The sequence below is a fragment of the Piliocolobus tephrosceles genome, chromosome 20 (assembly GCF_002776525.5).
Source record: "Piliocolobus tephrosceles isolate RC106 chromosome 20, ASM277652v3, whole genome shotgun sequence".
In the NCBI taxonomy this organism is placed as follows: domain Eukaryota; kingdom Metazoa; phylum Chordata; class Mammalia; order Primates; family Cercopithecidae; genus Piliocolobus; species Piliocolobus tephrosceles.
The window spans coordinates 9,067,821-9,089,369 of NC_045453.1; the positions used below are offsets into that span (position 1 = coordinate 9,067,821).

The 21,549-nt window shown below is 45.6% G+C and overlaps 1 protein-coding gene across 2 annotated transcripts; it reads left to right on the forward strand.

Annotated features, from left to right (window-relative positions):
• Positions 1–1,020: 1,020 nt before the first annotated feature.
• AAR2 (AAR2 splicing factor) lies at positions 1,021–21,207 on the forward strand. 2 transcript variants are annotated; one of them, XM_023220562.1, is made up of 4 exons: positions 1,021–1,405; positions 4,409–5,218; positions 9,258–9,487; positions 19,866–21,207. In XM_023220562.1, exons 2-4 carry the CDS (start codon positions 4,462–4,464, stop codon positions 20,031–20,033), a joined length of 1,155 nt encoding a protein of 384 aa, XP_023076330.1. In that variant the 5' UTR covers positions 1,021–1,405; positions 4,409–4,461; the 3' UTR covers positions 20,034–21,207. The 2 variants fall into 2 exon arrangements, with proteins under 2 accessions (XP_023076330.1, XP_023076329.1); XM_023220561.2 differs by having other exon boundaries at positions 1,061–1,107.
• The last annotated feature ends 342 nt before the right edge of the window (positions 21,208–21,549 follow it).

A 21,549-nucleotide genomic window follows, 5' to 3' on the forward strand; every position in this document is an offset into this window, starting at 1 on the left:
GCACTTTGGGAGGCTGAGGCAGTGGATCACTTGAGGTCAGGAGTTCGAGACCAGCCTGGCCAACATGGTGAAACCTCGTTTCTACTAAAAATAAAATAATTAGCTGGGCATAGTGGCAGGCGCCTGTAATCGGGAGGCTGAGGCAGGAGAATGGCTTGAACCCAGGAGGCAGAGGTTGCAGTGAGCTGAGATCGTGCCATTGCACTCCAGCCTGGGTGACGACGGAGTGAGACTGCGTCTCAAAAAAAAAAAAAAAAAAAGAAGAAGAAGACAGAAAGTAAGACCCAAGTTGCCTGCCCTAAAATCACATAAGCCAATTCTTTGCGATAAATCACTTAATATACATCTCCTACTGGCTCTGCATCTTTGGTGGAACCCTGATTAATAGTGCAGGGTTAGACTCACAAACAGAAGTTATTCATTAATACCAAATTATCATCATTATTAATTAAATGCATAATACATGTACTCAGCTGGGCTTTTGTGCCTGGCTTTGTGCTCGGTTCCAGTGAGGAACAAGACAGGCAGCTTCCTTCCCTCGCGCATTGATAGCCTGACTAAGATGTTAGGACTTGGCCTGCAGGAAGGACGCGGGGTCAGAGGGACTGAGGTGGTGACTGCTGCTGCTGCTGCAGCAGCGGAGGCTGACGCTGGTTCTCTCTGGGCTGGTGGCTGGCTTTCTGAGGCTCTCCCCCGAGGGCTGAGTGTGACTGGAAGCTGAGACACTGTGACCCGGATAAGACTGGCTGACAAAGACAGTGACCAAGCGCTTGACTGGCTACTACTGAATAGTAGCCATTGGTACAAGCCTTGGCTATGCTTTAGTGACCATGACTGCTTGAGCCCAAAGTAAGATGGCTGGTGTCTGTGTTTCCGGACGGGGATATAAAATGCAAAGGTTAATGAAAGTTGTTCACAGTTCAGAAGCTAAAACGAGAAACTAAGAATAGCAAAAGGCAACATTGTATCTGGCGGAACCTGCAGGTACGGTCCATTCTTCCCGCGACCGAGGGCTCGGCCGGACCGCTTTCTCCGTGGCTCCAGTCAGACGCCAAAGCGAGAGAACTTCCGGTGCGTTTCCGCGGTACGGGAACGTGGGACGAGGCGGTGAGTGTGGCCTCCTGGCCTTTTTTTCCTTTCCTGATTCCTTGTGTACGTGTGGCTGGGCCGCCCCGCTTCTCGGCTCAGAGTCACGGAGTGCCTTGAACTAAGCCCACCTCGCTGGGGCGGCTCGTTCTCTGCTTGTGGGACGCTAGTGTCTCTGGAGGCCCTTCCTGAGCAGCCGTCGCCAGGGCTTCCCGGGGCACACGGAGTTACTTCGCGTTTTTCTTAACTTTAGAGCCTGGGGACCGGAGACCCTGATTGCACTCGACCTGGCTCTGCCCTACTCTCTGCGTGACTTCCAGTAAGGTCTTTCCCCGAATTGAGCTTTTGTTTCTCGTTTACAAAATGGATATCATACTTGTATTAAATAAATATTTACTAAGCGTCGAATCTGTGCTAGGGATACAGCAGGACTCAAGTCTTGTGGCGATGACAGCCCTCAATCAAACATCCAAAACTGCAGTTGTGATCATTGAAACGGAATGGTACAAGGCACCCCAGGGTGTGTCACAGGAGACCTGAGCTAGCCCCAGGTCAAGGAACCTTTACTGAGGAGGTGAATATTGAGCTGAGATTTGACAGAGTGGGGAGGAAGAGTTTCCTATCTGAAGAGAGCTTCCAATTTCAGGTTCTGAAAGAGGCCGTTGTGGCTGGAACAGAGAGCTTGTGGGGGACCATGATGTGAAACACGCTGAAGGGGTTGCCAGGGGTCAGACCGTGCAGGCTTTGTAGGTAATAGGAAGAATTTTGGTTTTTCAAGAACCAGGTGGGAAACCACTCAGAAACTGACATGGGTGGTAATGTGATTAGATTTGTATTTTGAAAAGGTTACTGTCTTGAATGGAGAATGGATTGAGGAGCAAGCTCTCCGAGTGAGAGATGATGGTAGCTTGGATTAGGGAGGTGGTGGAGAGAAGTGGATGGATGTGACTTTAGGTGTTCCAGGACTGTGAGGAACTCACAGAGCTGTCAGTGACAGGGGTTGGTAGACGGCAGAGTTCTATGCATATTTAATAAACCTTTTCCTAGCATCTCCTCTGTGCCAGGCCCTGTGCCAGCTGCTGGAGATATAGTGAATAGAATTACAGACTGGTGGATTGAGAATGAAAGAAATGTCATTATCGAGGAGGAGCACACAGATGTCACAAGGGAAAGTGGCTAATTGATGAACAGTTATTCTAAATGGATTATCTGTTCATTCAGCAAACGTGAAATACTTTCTGAATTCGGGATTACAAATAGGAAGATGATACGAATTATTATTATTATTATTATTATTATTATTATTATTATTATTATTATTATTATTTTGAGATGGAATCTTGCTCTGTCCCCCAGGCTGGAGTGCAGTGGTGTGATCTTGGCTCACTGCAACCTCCGCTTCCCAGGTTCAAGCGATTCTTCTGTCTCAGCCTCTCAAGTAGCTGGGACTACAGGCACGCACAACCATGCGCAGCTAATTTTTTTGTATTTTCAGTAGAGACAGGGTTTCACCATATTGGCCAGGCTGGTCTCAAACTCCTGACCTCGTTATCTGTCCACCTCGGCCTCCCAATGTGCTGGGATTACAGGCGTGAGCCACCGTGCCCAGCCCGTTGATATGAATTATTTAGAGCAGTGTCTTTCAAACCTTTATGACTGTGACCTACAGTAACAAATACATTTTATGATACAACCGAGTGTACACACAAAGCTCCAGAAAACAGTACTTAGCTTTACTACTCTTGATGTATTGTGATATTTCAAAACTTCTGTTATTTTCATTTAAAAAATAATGCTGGTTGAGACTTTTATATTGATTTCCTAATCCACAAATGGGTTGTGACTTACAGTTTGGTGAAACACTTGCGTTGGTTCTGAGGTAATGATGATAAAATGTGCTCTTATTTTTGGAAAAGGATTGGTCTTCCTTTCTGCACTGTTTTATTTTGTTTTGTTTAAAGTAAAAAGAGTAAACAGGGCCGGGCATAGTGGTTCACACCTGTAATCTCAGCACTTTGGGAGGCTGAGGCGGGCGGATCACTTGAGGTCAGGAGTTCCCGATAAGCCTGGGCAATATGGTGAAACCCTCTCTCTACTAAAAGTACAAAACTTAGCCAGGCATGGTGGCACATACCTGTAGTCTCAGCTACTTGGGAGGCTGAGGCACAGGAATCGCTTGAACCCGGGAGATGGAGGATATAGTGAGGCAAGATCACGCCACTGCACTCCAACCAGGGTGACAAAGCGAGACCCTGTTTCAAAAAAAAAAAAGTAAACAGAATTAAACAGGCAGCTGGTTTTTCTGTGTGTGAAATTTTGGCATCTTGGCTAGATTGGAATTGCCTAGAGGGCAGTGACTGTCTTAATCTGTGATGTTTCTTTGGGGGCCTGGCAAAGATCCTGGCACAATGCAGGCACTCAGTGAGTATTTGTTAAATTAATCAGGTTGGTATCTTTGGACTAGAAGGTTAGATAATGGTTTGTTTACATTTGTTTGTGTTGGTACCATTCTTGCCGATATCCCAGAGGCAATGTCTGGAATATTCAGAAGTAGGTAAGATAAGTGTACTAAGCTCTTTCTCTTCTGGCCTGCTTTCTCTTCCTAGGCCAGCTTTACCACCTGAATTCATTCTGGATGAATGGTCCAGAGCCACCACTGATTGTGGGCTCTTTGGGAAGTTGTTTCACTCTCTGGAGTTGAGGTTTTTTATGAGTGAAAGAAGAGGGGAGATTTGTGGTTGAAAAACTCTCTAGAGCTCGAACAAATTTTAGATGCTGAGCCTTCACTTTCTACCATCTGTCCGTTTCTGGGCCTTCCCTGAGGCTTATGGGAAACTGGATATGTACTTGATTTAATCTTTCCAAATCTTTTGGGATAGTTTTTAGGCAGAATTGTAGTTTTAAATGATTTAGGCATAGTTGTAGTTTAGAGTGAGCCGTCCAAGCATTTTCCACCCTCACCCTCTCTTGTGAGAAAGAGATCTGAGACGATATTAAGAGTGGATGGTGGACAGAACACTGGCCTGCAGGCAGGGTACCCAGATTCTAATTTGGGTCCTGGTATGACCATGAGCATGTCACTTTTCTTTCACTGGTATCTTGTAGCTGTGAAGTGAGTGTCCTTGCATGTTAAACCAAAACACAAAAATCCTTTCTTTTTAATCCTCATTTTTCTCATCTGTAAACTCAATGCAGGGTTGTCATGAGGATTAAGGGAAATAATTATGTCAGGAGTCTAATTCAATATCTGGCATACAGAATGCTTAGCAAATGAAGCATCTTTCTCCACATTCTGATTAACTCTGATTTCTTTCTTTCTTAGCTGTTCTGGAAGACAAAGAAAAAGGGTTCTTTTGGTCACCTACCACTGGCCGCATGGCTGCCTTGCAGATGGATCCTGAGCTAGCCAAGCGCCTCTTCTTTGAAGGGGCCACTGTTGTCATCCTGAACATGCCCAAGGGAACAGAGTTTGGGATTGACTGTAACTCCTGGGAGGTGGGGCCCAAGTTCCGGGGCGTGAAGATGATCCCTCCAGGCATCCACTTCCTCCACTACAGCTCTGTGGACAAGGCTAATCCGAAGGAAGTAGGCCCTCGTATGGGTTTCTTCCTTAGCCTGCACCAGCGGGGGCTGACAGTGCTGCGCTGGAGCACACTCAGGGAAGAGGTAGACCTGTCCCCAGCCCCAGAGTCTGAGGTGGAAGCCATGAGGGCCAACCTCCAGGAGCTGGACCAGTTCCTGGGGCCTTACCCATATGCCACCCTGAAGAAGTGGATCTCACTCACCAACTTCATCAGCGAAGCCGCAGTGGAGAAGCTGCAGCCCGAGAACCGGCAGATCTGTGCCTTCTCCGATGTGCTACCTGTGCTCTCCATGAAGCACACCAAGGACCGCGTGGGGCAGAATCTACCGCGCTGTGGCACTGAGTGTAAGAGCTACCAAGAGGGCCTGGCCCGGCTACCAGAGATGAAGCCCAGAGCCGGGACAGAGATCCGCTTCTCAGAGCTACCCACGCAGATGTTCCCAGCGGGTGCCACGCCAGCAGAGATAACCAAGCACAGCATGGACCTGAGCTATGCCCTGGAGACTGTGCTCAACAAGCAGTTCCCCAGCAGCCCCCAGGATGTGCTTGGTGAGAGGGAACAAGGCTCTTTGGGAGTGGGCCAAGGGGAGGATATTAGCAGAGGTGTTTTAGAATAGGGAGTACATCTTGTGTTAGTCCAGCAGAAACTAAACCTGGCTAGGAGGCTGAAGATACAGGTGTATCTTTACCCTTAACCCTGGAGATTGTGATTCGAGAGATCTGGAGTGGGGCTCCAGCAGTTTCTGTCTATCTGTCTTTCTGTCTAATAAACAAGCATCCTAGGTGAACCTAGTACAGATAATCTTCTGTTTGGGAACCACTGATAGAGCCCAGTCCTACAGAAGGAAAAGCTTTGGCCCACTGAGTGGCTGAACTGAGACCAGAACCCAGGACTCTTGGTTTCTGGGCCAGACATTTGCTCACTGTAGCCTCTCACCTGCCTCCTCAGTTTGCTCCTGACCCTCAAGATGTTGGTCTCTCAACTGGCTTAGAACAGGACAGTGATTTTTTTTTTTTAATCATTACAGTTTTTATTGTTGCCTCCCCTTTTATTACAAAAATGATAGGTATTAATCATAGAAGAAAAACAAAATTTACTTCAAATCTTCACTACTTAGAAATAACCATTTATACATTTTTGTATATTTATATTCCTTTTTTTCTGTGTATTTCTGTGTATTTCATTTCAGTGTCTTCTCTGTTTATTTCTATGTACCTCCTCTCAGTCTTTTAAAAATTCAGTATATGGGCCGGGCGCGGTGGCTCAAGCCTGTAATCCCAGCACTTTGGGAGGCCGAGACGGGCAGATCACGAGGTCAGGAGATCGAGACCATCCTGGCTAACACGGTGAAACCCCATCTCTACTAAAAAAAATACAAAAAGCTAGCCGGGCGAGGTGTCGGGCGCCTGTAGTCCCAGCTACTAGGGAGGCTGAGGCAGGAGAATGGTGTGAACCCGGGAGGCGGAGCTTGCAGTGAGCTGAGATCATGCCATTGCACTCTAGCCTGGGCGACAGAGCGAGACTCTGTCTCAAAAAAAAAAAAACTAAAATTCAGTATATGCATCTATGTATATATGAGTTTTTATAAAAACAGGATTGAAGTATATTATTACTTTGTAATCTGCCTTAATATAAACGTTTTTTCATGTCACTAACAGTCACTTTTTTAGTGGCTGTTTCATGTGCCATAGTTATTGGACCAGTTCTCTGTTATGGACCATTGAGATGTTCCCTATTTTCCCTATTATAAATATCATCAAGTGGCCGGGTGTGGTGACTCACACCTGTAATCCCAGCACTTTGGGAGTCTGAGGCCGAGGGGCATCACCTGAGGTTAGGAGTTCAAGACCAGCCTGGCCAACATGGTGAAACCCCTACTAAAAATACACAATTAACTGCGTGGTGTGCACCTGTAGTCCCAGCTACTCTGGAGGCTGAGGCAGGAGACTCACTTGAACCCAGGAGGCGGAGGTTGCAGTGAGCCAAGACCTCGCCATTGCACTCCAGCCTGGGTAACAAGAGCTGTCTCAAAAATATATATAAATATATCATCTAGTGAACATTCTTGCGTGCACTTATGCATACATTCAGGGATAGAATTGCTGGGTCAGACTGTGCATGTTGCCAGGAGAAGGTTTTGCATCCTTGCTGGCTGGTAGGAAGCTATTGCCCATCACCTTTGACAGCATTGGGCATGGCAGTTTAACAAAGGCCTCTTCCAATTGGATAGTTGAAAAATGGCACCTTATTTATATTTCTTAAATACTAGTGACAGCAAATATGTGTCACATTTTGAACAGCTAATATATATTTACAAATTTTCCAGGTAATTTGCATATTTTCTTGTTGGAAGTTGAGCGAGAAATCTGAATGTAGAACTTTGTTTTTTTTTTTTTTGTGAGACAGGGTTTCGCTCTGTCTCCCAGGCTGGAGTACAGTCACGCAATCATGTCTTACTGCCACCTCAACCTCTTGGGCCCAAGCCATCCTCCCGCCTTGGCTTCCCAAAGTGCTGGGATTACTGTGCCTAGACAGGACTTTTTATATCATTGGGTCAGCTGATGATATAACGTGTATTTTAACAGGTACATCTTAATGCATTGGTATTTTCATGTAATAAGTAACTTTTGAAAGTCTGGCTTAAAAATGAATAGAAATCCTGTCTTTCTACCTCTTAAACATTTCAATTCTTCAAAATATATCTTGTGAAAAGGTCTGTTACAGGAATCACTTTGTTGGGCTTTTTTTTTTTTTTTTGAGACAGGGCCTCACTTGGTGACATGGGCTGGAGTGCAGTGGCGTGATCACAGCTCACTGCAGCTTCAACCTCCTGGGCTCAAGTGATCCTCCCACCTCAGCCTCCTAAGTAGCTGGGACCACAGGTGTGTGCCACCACGGCCAGCTAATTATTTTTGGTCGAGATAGGGTCTCCCTGTGTTGCCCAAGCTTGTCTCAAACTCCTGAACTCAAGTAATCCTCCTCCATTGACCTCTCAAAGGGCTAGGACTATCCCTGCCACCACACCTGTCCAGGGATAATTTTGAATCTACATCACAGCTCTTTGAAATGATTTTTGATGTCATAATTAAATTTTAGACAAGGTCAGAAATGCACAAATTTAAATAAATGTCCTAAATGCAAAGAATAGGGTAATATTTAGTTTCACAAACCAAGTAAAGCCAGCTGAAGAATCAAATCATTAACGTATATTACACAAAGAAAATTTGACTGTATTTGAAAATACTGGTCAGAGATCCAAAATATCTCAACCAGGTAGCTATTCACATAAATCAAACTTAGTTCCATATGCTTAGGACAGGGAGCTAGTTTTTCTAGGTCTCTGGAAGTGGCAGAGATCAAACACTGCATTTAAAGAGGTATTTGGTGTTGGGTGCATCTCTTCTTTTTATGGCCCACATGTACATATACCGCATTAAATTTCCAGCCACCTTTGAAGTAGAGAGAATGCCTGTGATGAGTGGCAGTAATTCTGCGGTAACCAGAGACCCAGTTACTTGCCCAGGGACAGTGGTGTCTGGATCATCAGGTCTCTTTGTTTGAGATGGGCATCTGATAGAAATTGGGAACATAATATTTTTTGAGTGCTACTTTGTGCCAGGTGTTATTCTAAATGCTTTACGTGTACTGTATCCATTCATTTAATCTTTGCTGCAACCCTCAAATAAGGAAATCCAGGTCTTAATAGATTGAGTAACTTGCCCAAGGTCACACAGCTGCTAAGTGGCAGAGCTAAGATTTGAATCTAGGCAGTTTGGCTCCAGAGCCCATGCTCTTAGCCACCAAGCTGCTCATAGAGATTAAATCACAGAGCCCTGTGATTAAGCAAACAAAAAATAATCTGGCTGGCATGCTGACCTTGGAATAAGTACTCAGGAATTTTTCTTTGGTGGGAGGTTCTAGAACTGTTCCCACCCAATAGAGAATCTGTTTTATCTTTCCATTGCCCACATTGTGAAGCATTGATGTGCGGCCTTGGGCAAGCCCTTGACCTCATCTATAAAATGAGGCAAATACCACCTTCCTGATTGCCTGTGGAGTTGGGCTGAGGGTTACGTGGTGTAGTGCAGTATTTCTGTGACCCTGGAGCAGACCATCCGCATCAGAATCACCTGGGGAACTTGTTAGAGCTACAGATACGAAGGCCCCATCATCTCTCCTCAACCAGAACCTCTGAGGGGGAAGCTTGGGTAGCTTTACTTTTAACAGACTCTCAGTGATTCTGATGGGCAGCCAGGTTTGAGATCCACTTGGCATAATATCCATGAACACATTTTGTAAACTTAAAATGCCAGGCAAATACTGGGAATACCTCTTCTCTTGCAGTCTGACTTTACAGAAATCCAAAGCCACAGGTTGGTTTCCCATGGCTTGAATTCATAGCGGTTCAGCAAACATTTGTTGAGTACCTGTTAGGTGCAAAATCCCATGCCAGGCTCTGCAGGAGTGACAAGGATAAAAGGTAATCTGTTGCTGAGGTCCAGTGGAATTGATGGCCTTGTGAACAGTGATGCAGAGTGTCAGCTGGTTCTCCTCTCCCTCAGAATCACTTCTCTCTGCACCTTTCAGGTGAACTCCAGTTTGCTTTTGTGTGCTTCCTGCTGGGGAATGTGTATGAGGCATTTGAGCATTGGAAGCGGCTCCTGAACCTCCTGTGCCGGTCAGAAGCAGCCATGGTGAAGCACCACACTCTCTACATCAACCTCATCTCCATCCTGTACCACCAGCTTGGTGAGATCCCTGCTGACTTCTTCGTAGACATTGTCTCCCAAGACAACTTCCTCACCAGCACCTTACAGGTGAGCAGTCTTTCTGACTGAGCTGATGCACGTGTGGGCCAGAATTGAGGCAACAGTATGTGTTTTGTTTCTTGCTATTCTTCCATGACCCAAAAATGTTTAAATTTCAGTTTCCTAGTCTTGGGATATTTCCTGGTTTTCTCTCTCTTACTCAATTGTAAGTGTCTCTATGCCAGAAATTTTCTCTCTGCACCACCCTCTCCCTATACCTCATCCCCAGAGTGCCTAACAGTGGGATACTTGGATTTGAATTCCTTCCACTGCTTTGGTTTACTCAGCTTAAAACAGCTTTTCTTTCTCCCTGTAGCCATGAATTGCTACAACCCAGTAAAGCAAAGTTTTGAAGTTTTTTATTCCCAGTGAAACATCTGCAGCTTCTTAGATCTCATTTAAGCATTAAAATAACTTTGATTTCCTGTTCAAACAAAATGTGCCAGTTTCTGCAGAGATTCTATGACCGAAAAAGTGAAATTTGCTTTCAACTTGGCAATTAAATTTTCATTATGAGTGGTAATTAGGAAAGAAGCTTCAAACAACTTACAATCTTCATCCTATGCTATTTCCTCCCTTTGCAAACAGATTAGTTTCCTTTATGTACTTGGGACAGCCTCTGTCACTCACATTGTGTAACTTTCTCAAGAATAGAAGAGGCAGAAGCTGCCAACTATCAGTTTCCATACTTTCCCTCCCATGAGCTTCTTTCTTCTTCCTGTGTGTAGTACCCCCATGAGGCCTGCTCCATATAAGGCAGCTTTTCACCAACCTTCCAGTCCCACTCAGGGTAACAGAAGGGACGAATATTCATTAAATGTTGGGGCTGGGTGTGGTGGTTCATGATTGTAATCCCAACACTTTGGGAGATGAAGGCAGGAGGATCACTTGAGCCCAGGAATTAAAGACCAGCTTGGGCAATATAGTGAGACCCCGTCTCTACAAAAATTTAAAAAATTGGCTAAGTATGGTCATGCACATCTGTAGTCCTAGCTACTTGGGAGGCTGAGACAGGAGGATCACTTAGCCCAGGAGTTTGAGGCTATAGTGAGCAATGATCGTGATTGTGCCACTGCACTCCAACCTGGGCAACAGAGTGAGACTCTGTTCACTCATTGAATCCCTTTGGAACCCTGTAAGATGGGGATATTATTCCCATTTTACAAATGAGAACACTGAGAACGGTTAAATCATTTACTTGAAGTCATACAGCTGGCAGATGGAGGTCAGGATTTGTACCCAGGCCTGAGTCTTGGTTTCCTGCCTGTGCTTATGCCCTTGTGTAGTGAATACAGTGAATCCCCCAGAAAGGATTCTTGATTGACATCAGTGAAGACTTCATCGAGGTCCTGTTTCTCAGAGGTACAGAACGCTTTTCTAAAGCCAACCTACTGTTGGACGAGTCCCTGTGAGCAAGCATCTGACTTAAAGCTGGCAGTTGAAGGACCTGTGTAAACCATGGCAATGAATCAGTCAAGCGCATGGTTTGAGCCCGGTCTGTTCCACTCAGAAGAGCTGTAAAACTGTCCTTTTACTGGTTCTTCATGTAACAGAGAAATTAAACCCGTTTGTCCTTCCTCTGTGGGGAAAATTTTCCCCAAAGGTACTGGTTATGGGTTGTGAGGCAGTGTGAGGAGGCATTAGCCTGCTAACTTGCCTCTGGCAGTGGCTGCTTCCCTCCTGATGCACACTGATGCTGTCGCACAAACACGGGAGGGCCACGGTGTCGCTGGCTGTCGGGACCATTGTTAGCACAACCAGCAGCTGAGCTCTATAATTGCCAGGCTTTGTTGCCAGCAATGATTTACAAAACAGTAAGTGCCCAGCTCGATTGCTGGATGCCCAGGTGGGTTGTGCAAAGCTGATGGTTGGAAACATTCAGTCTTTGGACTTTTCACCAAGAAAATTTGATGTCATTATTTAGAAAAATCCAGGGCTTGTCCCAAAAAAAAAAAAAAAGTCTGAGCATTCTTCATATATAACATTCTACTGAAAAGTGTTGAGGAATATATATATATATATGAGTTAGCCAGGGTTCCTGCCCTCAAGGGATTTGTTCATTGATTTAGCAGGTAATTGCCGAGCATCTGCTGTATAGAAGACTCTGTTCTAGAACTGGGAATATAGCTGTGAGCAAAACAGAGTCACTGTCTTGACTCTTGTATTTTGAGGGAGTTAACTAACTAAGTAACTCCAGATAGCAGTAAGTGTTTTAGAAGGCAGTCCTGCCCTAGTACCATTTCCCTAGCCCTGGCCTTTTGGTCTTACCTAGATTGCATTGGAGTTTACCAGCATCCATGCTTACCCATTACCCCATCTCTCTCCCACGCTGCCACTTGAGGTGCTGCTCCATAATGCAGCTGTGATCCTGCTTCTCTCTGGCTCCTCATTGCCTAGAAAATTAAAAGCCCAAACATTGTTCACAAAGGCCATTCTGATCTGGCTTCTTATCCTGTTCTCCAGCTTCTCCTCCCTCTCTCTGTTTTCCCCCATCAACTCCAGCGACAGTGGTCTCTTTGCAGGTTCCCAGATAGGCTATGCTGTTTCATGCTTTTTTAAAAAAAAAATTGTCATAAAAAACATGGCCGTTCCGTGGTGGTTCATGCCTGTAATCTCAGCACTTTGGCAGGCAGAGGCTGGAGGATCACTTGAGGTCAGGAGTTCGAGACCAGCCTGGCCAACATGGTGAAACCCCGTCTCTACTAAAAATACAAAAATTAGCCGGGCATGGTGGCGGGTGCCTCTAGTCCCAACTACTCAGGAGGCTGAGGCAGGAGAATCTCTTGAACTGGGGAGGCAGAGGTTGTGGTAACCGAGATTGTGCCACTACACTCCAGCCTGGGCAAAAAGAGTGAGACTCCATCTCAAAAAAAATAAATAATAAAAATGAAATTGTGGTAAGAAACACAATTTAGCATGAGATATGCCCTCTTAACAGATTTTCAGTGTTCGGTACAGTATTGTTAACTATAAGCATCATGCCATCCAGCAGACCTCTAGAACTTCTTCATCCTACATAACTGAAACTTTATACCCATGTTTCATACCTTCTTGCCCGAACCTGATTTTCCCTCTCCCTGGTACATATTTGCTCATTCTACAACATGCCCTCCAGGCATCCCTCCTCTCTCTCTCAATCTCTCTCTCAATCTCTCTCTCTCTCTCCCCCTCTCTCCCCCCCCCGCTCCCCTTTCCCTACTCTTAGCCTACTTTGTACTTGTCACTATCATATTGCATGAGATTAATATATTGTCTGCCTGACTCCCACACTGAATCATGGGCTCCTTTTACACGAGGCCTATTTTTTGTTCATCTGGTTATCTTCTTTTTTTTTTTTTTTTTTTTTTTTTTTGGGGCATAGTCTTGCTCTGTCGCCCAGGCTGGAGTACAATGGTGCGATCTTGGCTCACTGCAACCTCTGCCTCCCAGGTTCAAGTGATTCTCTGGCCTCAGCCTCCCAAGTAGCTGGGATTACAGGTGCACACCACCACACCCAGCTATTTTTTTTGTGTGTTTTTAGTAGAGACAAGGTTTTGCCATGTTGGCCAGGCTGGTGTTGAACTCCTGACCTCAGGTGATCCACCCAGCTCATATCTGGTTATCATCAATATGTTGTCAAGGCCTAACATTTATTTCATTTCGTGTTATTGGGTGTTTTTAGGTGGATAGAGTTCATAATTATTTTGGCAATGTAAATATCATAGGTATAAACAGTGGAGTCTGATCAAAGGGCATTAGAAGCACCAAAGAGGGACTGGTTAATTCTGACTGGGGTTGAATACTTAGCCGCCTGCCCTCCCAGGTAGTCAAGTAAGTGGAACTGGCTTTCTTACTTAGGAGCTTAAATGGCTACTACCCATGGAGAGGGATTGGTGTTTGTGTGTGTGAGCACTTAAAAACAGCCACATTAGCATGGATAAAATCAGCCACGTAATGGAATGCTCTTAGCCATTAATTTTTTTTCGACTTTCTCATGTGAGGCCTTTTTGAGTAGAAGCCACTGGTTTTTACAAATCCCTTGGATTTCACTTGAATAAAAGTGATTTGTTTTACAAAAATAGATACAGTTTTTTCTTTTATTTAAAGCAACGTAAGTCATCATAATTCATTTAAAACCAATAAAAGGATAATCTGAATTTAATGATATGTTAGAAAGTGAGTTATGTACAAAATAAGGATTTTTATTGTTGATTGTGTAGTATTTAGGCATATAGTCATCTAACCTGTTTTTAAAAATACTTCTAGTTACAATAGGCCATATATGCTTTCCAACTTCCTTTTTTGCTAGTATTCTAAATATGCGTTCATCTTTAACTTGAGGGAAAACACCATCTCGACAATGAGGTCTGTGGTATTTTTATCACAATGCCCACTATGATAAATGTGCCTGCCTACTCCTACACTTTTGCCGTTAGCTATCTCTTTTGCGTGCTTAGTCTCACTGAGCCCTCACAACAGTGCTAGAGGCTAGGTCTGTAATCCCATTGTACAGATGAGGAAGCAGGCTCAGGGAGGTCACATAATTTGCTCAAAATCCACAGAGCTAATGGAAGGCAAGGCTGAGCTTTACATTCTGCAGCCTGTGGCGGGCTTCCGTATATGATTAGAGCCCCAGATGAAACATCCAGATTTTTCAGACTGACCTCAGGTGATCTCATTCGCGCTGCTTTTCACCTTCCTGGTCATCATTGTGACACAATAGTCTTGCTTTTAATACCACTTTCTTCTGCTGCAAGTAGAAACAAAATCTTCTACCTATTGCTAGTTTCATTCTAAGTTGAATAATTATTTGGGAATTGAAAAATTTAGGAAATGTCATCTTTTTGGTCTAGCTAAAAAAATAGGATAAGATAGTGACATAGCTACCTACCTTGATATTTTGAATTTCTCGAGGTGACCTAACTGAACTCAATTTATTTAACTTAGGTTTAAGAGGAGCTTTCACATGTATGACTAAAGTAATTTAGAATTTCTTTTTTTTCTTTTTTTTTTTTTTTTTTTTGAGACGGGGTCTTGCTCTTTTGCCCCGACTTGGGTGGCAGGGGCCGGATCTCAGCTCACTGCAAGCTCCGCCTCCCGGGTTTACGCCATTCTCCTGCCTCAGCCTCCGGAGTAGCTGGGACTACAGGCGCCCGCCACTTCGCCCGGCTAGTTTTTTGTATTTTTAGTAGAGACGGGGTTTCACCGTGTTAGCCAGGATGGTCTCGATCTCCTGACCTCGTGATCCGCCCGTCTCAGCCTCCCAAAGTGCTGGGATTACAGGCTTGAGCCACCGCGCCCGGCTAGAATTTCATAATACACAGATTAAATGATTAAAGTGTTCATGCTTTATTTTATATTTGAAGAAAAACACCCAGTAGATGTGTTTTTTGTTTTAGATAAATGCATTTGTTTGCAAAATATTATCCTATTTCAAAAGTGTTTTTTAAATATTTAGTATTAATCTGCTGAGATTAAGGTGATTTATGTCCCAGTGATGTTAAAAAGTGTTGATTTGATTTTGTTTTAGTGAATAAAATAACTAGATCACTGTTAAGTTTCCTGAAGAAGGCATACAATTAATCTGAAAGTAAAAGAATCGTTATTTCTTGGAAACTAAGTAGTATTTAAACATCTTCATTTCTGAATTGTGAGGAGTTTTGAAAATGTGGTCAAAAATAGATGAGGGGATGCCAGGGGTCGGTGGTGAGGGAAGGGTTTGACTGCTAAGAGGCAGTATGAGGGAGCTGTTTGGAATGATGGGATGGTTCCATGTCCTGACTGGGGAGGTGGTTACACAGTTTATATGCACCTTCAAACTCAGAACTGGATGCCAAAAGCAAACACTGTGAACATATATCATATGGTGGTTGCATGGGGGTATATATATATTTGTCCAGAAGAACTGAGCATTTAAAATTGATGAATTTACTAACCTGGGCAACACAGTGAGAACCTGTCTCTATAAAAAATTTAAAAAAAAAAAAATTCCAGGCGTGGTGGCTCATGCCTTTAATCCCAGAACTTTGGGATGACAAGGTGCAAGGATCACTTGAGCCCAGGTGTTCCAGACCAGCCTGGACAACATGGCGAAACCCTGTCTCTACAGAAAATACAAAATTAGCTAGGCATGGTGGCATGCATCTATAGTCTTAACTAGTGAGGAGGCCGAGGTGGGTGGATCACTTGAGCACAGAGGTCAAGGCTTGCAGTGAGCTGTGATCATATCACTGTGCTCTAGCCTGGGTGACCCTGTCTCAAAAAAAAAAAAAAAAATTGTCTAGGTGTTGGTGGCATACCTGTAGTCCTAGCTGCTTGGGATGTTGAGCCCAGGAGTTCGAGGCTGCAGAGAGATATGATCACGCCACTGCACTTCAGCCTGGGTGACACAGCAAGACTCCGTCTCAAAAAAAAAAACAAAAATAAAAATAAAAAAAATAATAAATAAGTAAATAAAATAAAATGAATAAAATTAATTGTGTGTAAGTTATACCACAATAAGGTTGATTTTTTGTTTATTTTTTTTCAAGTCAATCCAGACTATGCCCTGTGTCCTGGAGGCTGCAGAGGGGACAGTTCCAGAAGCACCTTGGTTCCCCACAAGGCAGTGCTAAAACTGAATATTAGGGATGGATTAAGCCTCTGTCAAGGCAAAAGGTCTGGGTAGGGGAAGGATGAAGCAGAGATGCCTCTGCTTTGACAGGACTTTGCTCAGCATTCGTCACTGCGTGTTGCAGCACGCCTAGTGTCTTACTTCTATGGTGGGAATAGTCAGTTCCTGGGCTGCCTCCCAGGCTGTGGTAAAGATCAAGTTGGTGAGTTCTTTAAAAAGGACGAGGCACTTTTTAAATTAGAAACCTTATTTGTTAGACTGAAGGTGTCTGTTTTACCTGCCTCTAGTGGAATTTATTCCCAGGCAGTGTTTGAGAGGTGCTTCGGGAGGATGGGTGATGAGCGTGAGCCCAGCTTGTTCCAGCCTGTCACTGCTGGCCATTGCCAAGTGCAGGGCAGTTCCTGGGTCTCGTTAGGTCATTTGGGGAGTACCCTTTGGGCTCTAACTCTATACCTGGCCCTGGGCAATATGCTTTGTGGGACACATCGATAATTAGGATGCAGTCCCCACTTTTAGAGGGTGCAAATCACTGTGATACAAGCACAGTGTGAGGAACGCCATGAGGGAGGCTTGGGCACAGTGCTGGGGAACAGGGGTCTGAGCAGTTCATGTCACAAGGAGGTGGCTTGAGAGCCATGGCGTTCAGGGGCCTGGTAAAGAAGCTGCCTCCTTCCTAAGATGAGCCTTTCATTCTCCCCGGCATCACCACATCATTATTGAACAGCTATTTGGTGCTAGGCACTATACAAAAGTGAACCAAAAATTGAACCTGTGGTAGTCTTCATTCTTCTGTTCACGGAACATCTAATGGGTTCTTTTTATGTGTCGGGCGCTGTGCTGAGAGTAGAGCACGGTGTGAAAGAGCCGCTGCTGTGAGGTTGCTCCTTGTCTGGTGGGCGAGATCAACAGCAAATGGCCTGTTACCTTACTGAGACTGATCAAGGTAGCCCTGGGGCTGAGGGAGCGCCGAGGAGCACCCGCTCCATCCTTGGTCTGGAAGACTCCTAAAGGAGGTGATGTCTGAGCCGAGCCTGAGTCTTTAGGAGAAATTCGTAGGTGAAGGAGGAGAAAGCAGGAGGTGGAAGGGTGTTAAGAGCAGAGGGAAAAGCGTGTGTGCAGACAGGCGCAGAGGAAGCAGTGGCACATGTTTGGGCGGCTGCTCAGTGGCTGAAGAGCAGGGACTGTGGAAAGTCATCCAATTCCCATGTAAGAAAGGGAAACTGGAAGAGACTTGGTAATTCAGCCCAGCAGGCTCCCCGCAACCTCTGGGGATGGCATCATGGGTGTGCAGGGCCTCCAGAGCTAAAACTGTTTGAGAGAAGGCTTCTGTGCTGTCCATACCAGGCCCCTCCCCAGAGTTCAGCCTTGCCCCAGGCAGGCTCCACTAGCTGCCTACAGACAGGCCGACTCCTGGCTTCCCCATGGCCCTCGCCACCACGATCACACAGCCCCTCTAATTAGTTATTGATCTGGCATTTTGTTGTGGCTGTGCTTCCCACTCCTACGTATAGTCGATTCCCAAGTTAATGAAGCTGGATGCTGTACCGTCCCCCTTCCCCCGCATCACTTCTCCCTGGGCTCACACTGCTGCTACTCCAACGGAATGGCTCCAGACAAAGACCACTGAAAACGAGCCGCACTCCTGCTAACAGGAAGATGGCACAGAAGCGGGTGGGAGAATCTGGAATCAGCTGCAGAGTACGCCTGTTGCCTTTGTTGGGTCAGGTCTCCTGGGGCCCAGCATCTTTCCATGGTGGCCTGAAAGCCAACTGTGGCATGAGGGTGATGTGGATCAAAGAGCTTCTTCCACCGTCACACCCCTGTGTCTCTGGGTGGGCCTGTAGGGTACCAGATGGTAGTCTGGGAAAAAACACTTCTTCCTTTCTGGGTAATTTGTATTCAGTCATTTAACTCCTCTCAGCTTCCATTTCCTTAAAATAGGCATTCTGTTGTATCTTCCCAGGGTGTTGGGAGGATCCAGTTGGATGCTCTGTGAAACTTCTTTGAAAACAGTATAAGAAGGAGTCATGGGTTTGCTGTTACTCTTAGGAAGGGACTGGGATCCTGGACAATCTGGAATGGGGTTTCAGAAGATACACAATGGCCAATGTGCACGTGAAAACATACTCAATATCCACTGATCATTAGGGAAATGCAAATCAAAACTACAGTAAGATACTACCTCCCACCTATTAGAATGGCTATGATTTAAACACACAGAAAATAACAGGCGTTGGCCAGGATGTGGAGAAATGAGAACATTTGTGCATTGCTGGTGGGAATATAAAATGGTACAGCCCCTGTGAAAAACAGTGTGGCAGTTCATCACAATTTAAACAGGGAGTTCCCGTCTGATCCAACAGCTCCACTCCTGGGTTTCTGTGCAAAAGAATTGAAAGCAGAGACCCTAAGAGAGATGTGTACACCCATGTTCATAGCAGCAGCATTCACAATAGCCAGAAGGTAAAAACAACACAAATGGACATTGACAGATGAATAGACAAACAAAATGTGGTATCTGCGTACAACAGAATATTATTCAGCCTTCAAAAGAAAGGAAATTCTGACACATGCTGCATCATTAATTAACCTTGACGGATATTATGCTAAGTGAAATGAGCCAGTTGCAAAAGGACAAATGCTGTATGATTCCACTTAGATGAGGTGCCTACAGATTCATAGAGACGGAAAGTAGGATGTGGGTTGCCAGGGCCTGGAGGGAGGAGGGAGGGGGAGTTGCTGTTCAATGGCTGCAGAGTTTTGGTTGGAGATGATGGGGTCATTCTGGAGATGGATGGTGGCGATGGTTGTACAGCAATGTTAATGTACTTAATGCTACTCAGCTGTACGCTTAAAATGGCTAAAAGTAAATATGTATATTTTGCCACAATTTAAAAAAATATTTAAAAATGGTTGAAATGGTAGATCTTATGTACAGATGCTCCTCAGCTTCCCATGGGGTTATGTCTTAATAAACTGTAAAGTCAGATATACTGTAAGTCAAAAATGCATTGATTACACCTAATGTCCCTAACATTGCAGCTCAGCCTCGCCCACCTCAAATGTGCTCAGAACACTAACACTAGCCTACAGTTGTGCAAAACCATTTAACACAAAGCCTATTTTATAATGAAGTATTCAATATCTCATGTAATTTCTTTAATACTGTATTGAAAGAAACAATTCAAAGTGTGGCTTCTTCTGAATGTGTATCACTTTGCATCATCATAAAGTCGAAGTGTCGTAAACTGAACCATCGTAAGTCAGGGTCCATCTGTATATTTTACCACAATAAAAAAAAAATCAAAGACAGCTTTTAAGGGGGATAGAAGCCTCAAACTGGCAGCCTGTGGCCCATTTAGAAGATTAGAGCAGCAATTCAGTCTTGTTGGCTTGGGGCCTAGGACTTTATGGGGTCCAGGGGCTTATAAGCACCCCCAAGCCTTTCTTAGGACCTTAGTACCGACTGGTATGGCTACTACCTGTTCCTCTGGGATACTGCCCAGGTGTCCAGTAGAACCCCCCAGGGGGTGGGGCCAGGGTAATGGCCCCAGCCTTAACAGTGGGGCATCTCTGCCCAGAGAGTAATTTTCCATTCTAGTCCTGCCCTAGCATCTCAGCTGGGTTTGGACCTTCTTTCTTGGTTTGGGGGGAGCACAGCAGGTGTCCTGGGCCTATGCCAGCAGCAGCTGATCTACCCGCCCCACAGAGCCGAACACCATGAGGAAATTTCCACAGCTTTCTCGCGCTCGCCCCCCGTCTTCTCAGGAGTGACTTATCCTCTGTTCTCTGTAGGTTTTCTTTTCCTCTGCCTGCAGCATTGCCGTGGATGCCACCCTGAGGAAGAAAGCTGAAAAGTTCCAAGCTCACCTGACCAAGAAGTTCCGGTGGGACTTTGCTGCAGAGCCTGAGGACTGTGCCCCTGTGGTGGTGGAGCTCCCTGAGGGCACCGAGATGGGCTAACTCGGGCAGCGCTCTCAGCTGTGAGGGGCCCCTTGCCACAGGGCTGCAGTCCTGGCCTCTCCATTTACTTCTTCCTATCCTGGGACCTGCCAGGGCAGCAATCTCTCCAGATCCCGCAAAGATGGAGCCAGAATTCCCTTTTTCACTGATAAATATGTTTCTTCATTGCCAAAGAGGCTGTACCCATCCTGAAGGCACATTTGTGGGTTCCCCATCAGCTGGGCCTTGGTGCTAACCTGGCTGAATTTCACACAGGCTCTTACAGAAGCTCCTAGGGGAGACCTGCCTACACGGCAACCAGATTCCCTCTGAGTGAGAAGGAATTGAACCAAAAGTCCTAGAAAGAACTGATTGCTTGTTCCATAGGAGCTTAGAAAACAAGAAACCCTGGATTGCCCAGGGGGTCTGAGAGGTCGGTTGGTGACTTTTTTTGCAGTTAAATGGAGGGTGATGGGGAGATGAGCCTGCCTCTTGCTGAATGGGAGCAGAGGACTTGGGCCTGCGGCTTCTTGGAAGCCCTTGATTGGGAAGAGAGTGTCAAGGGAGACAGCTAGATTCAATCTGGCAGGTGGTCAGCTTCAGCTTTCTCCATCAAAATCCCATCCTCATGTCCAGAGGCCCAGTGGGTCATCTCCCAAGGTGGGTGTGGCCCCTGGCCTCAGGGGCCTTGCTGGTGCTGTTACCTCCCACCTGCTCCATTCCGAGGCCTCACCCAGAAGTGGGACCCTCCCCTTCCTCACCAGAGCCACCGTGACTGTTTCTCATGACCTGGAGCGTCAACAACAACCAGAAAGGTTTCTGCCCAGGGCAGGCTTCTTAAGGCCCTTATGAAGTTTTGTGCCTTCCAAGTGCTGAAGAAGACCTGGTCAGCCCAAATCTTCCCAGGCCTGCTGTGGAGCTGTCAGTCACTGGAATAATAAGCTCCTGGTTCCTTGGGAGTCCTGGGGGCATGCCTTTCGTGCTATGTGGCAGGGTTCCTCTCTAGACAAGTACACAGGCCCTGCCACCCTGACATCAAACTGTTGTACTATGATCACATCCTTTTCCAAGGCTGGGGCTCACACCAGGTTTTTGAATGAGAATCCCTGCTGGTTAAGACTTTTGCTTCCACTTGTTTCCTTGGAGATGTTTTTCCAAGAGCATAATGTACATTAAAGTCTTCGAGTTGAGACAATCCCCTTGTGTGTGTGTCTCTTGCAGTTAATCTGCCTGATCTCCAGAGCAGCCAGGCTACTGTCCATAGACACACACCTCCCTCCAGTGTCTGGGAGACCTGCCCAACCTCTGGAGTCTGGAAGAGGCAGGCAGCCAGTGTTCCTCCTGTTCCTCTGAGGCCCCTGAGACAGGCCCACAAGGAAGAAGGGATGAGGCCCCATGTCTCAATAATAACCCAAGATTCACCTCATATGAATTGGCTCCTCTTTTTCTCCCAAAGCCCACTCATCAGAACTACCTGGGGAGCTTGTGAAAACTATCTTTAAAGGAGTGAAGTCCTGATACATGCTACAACATGGAT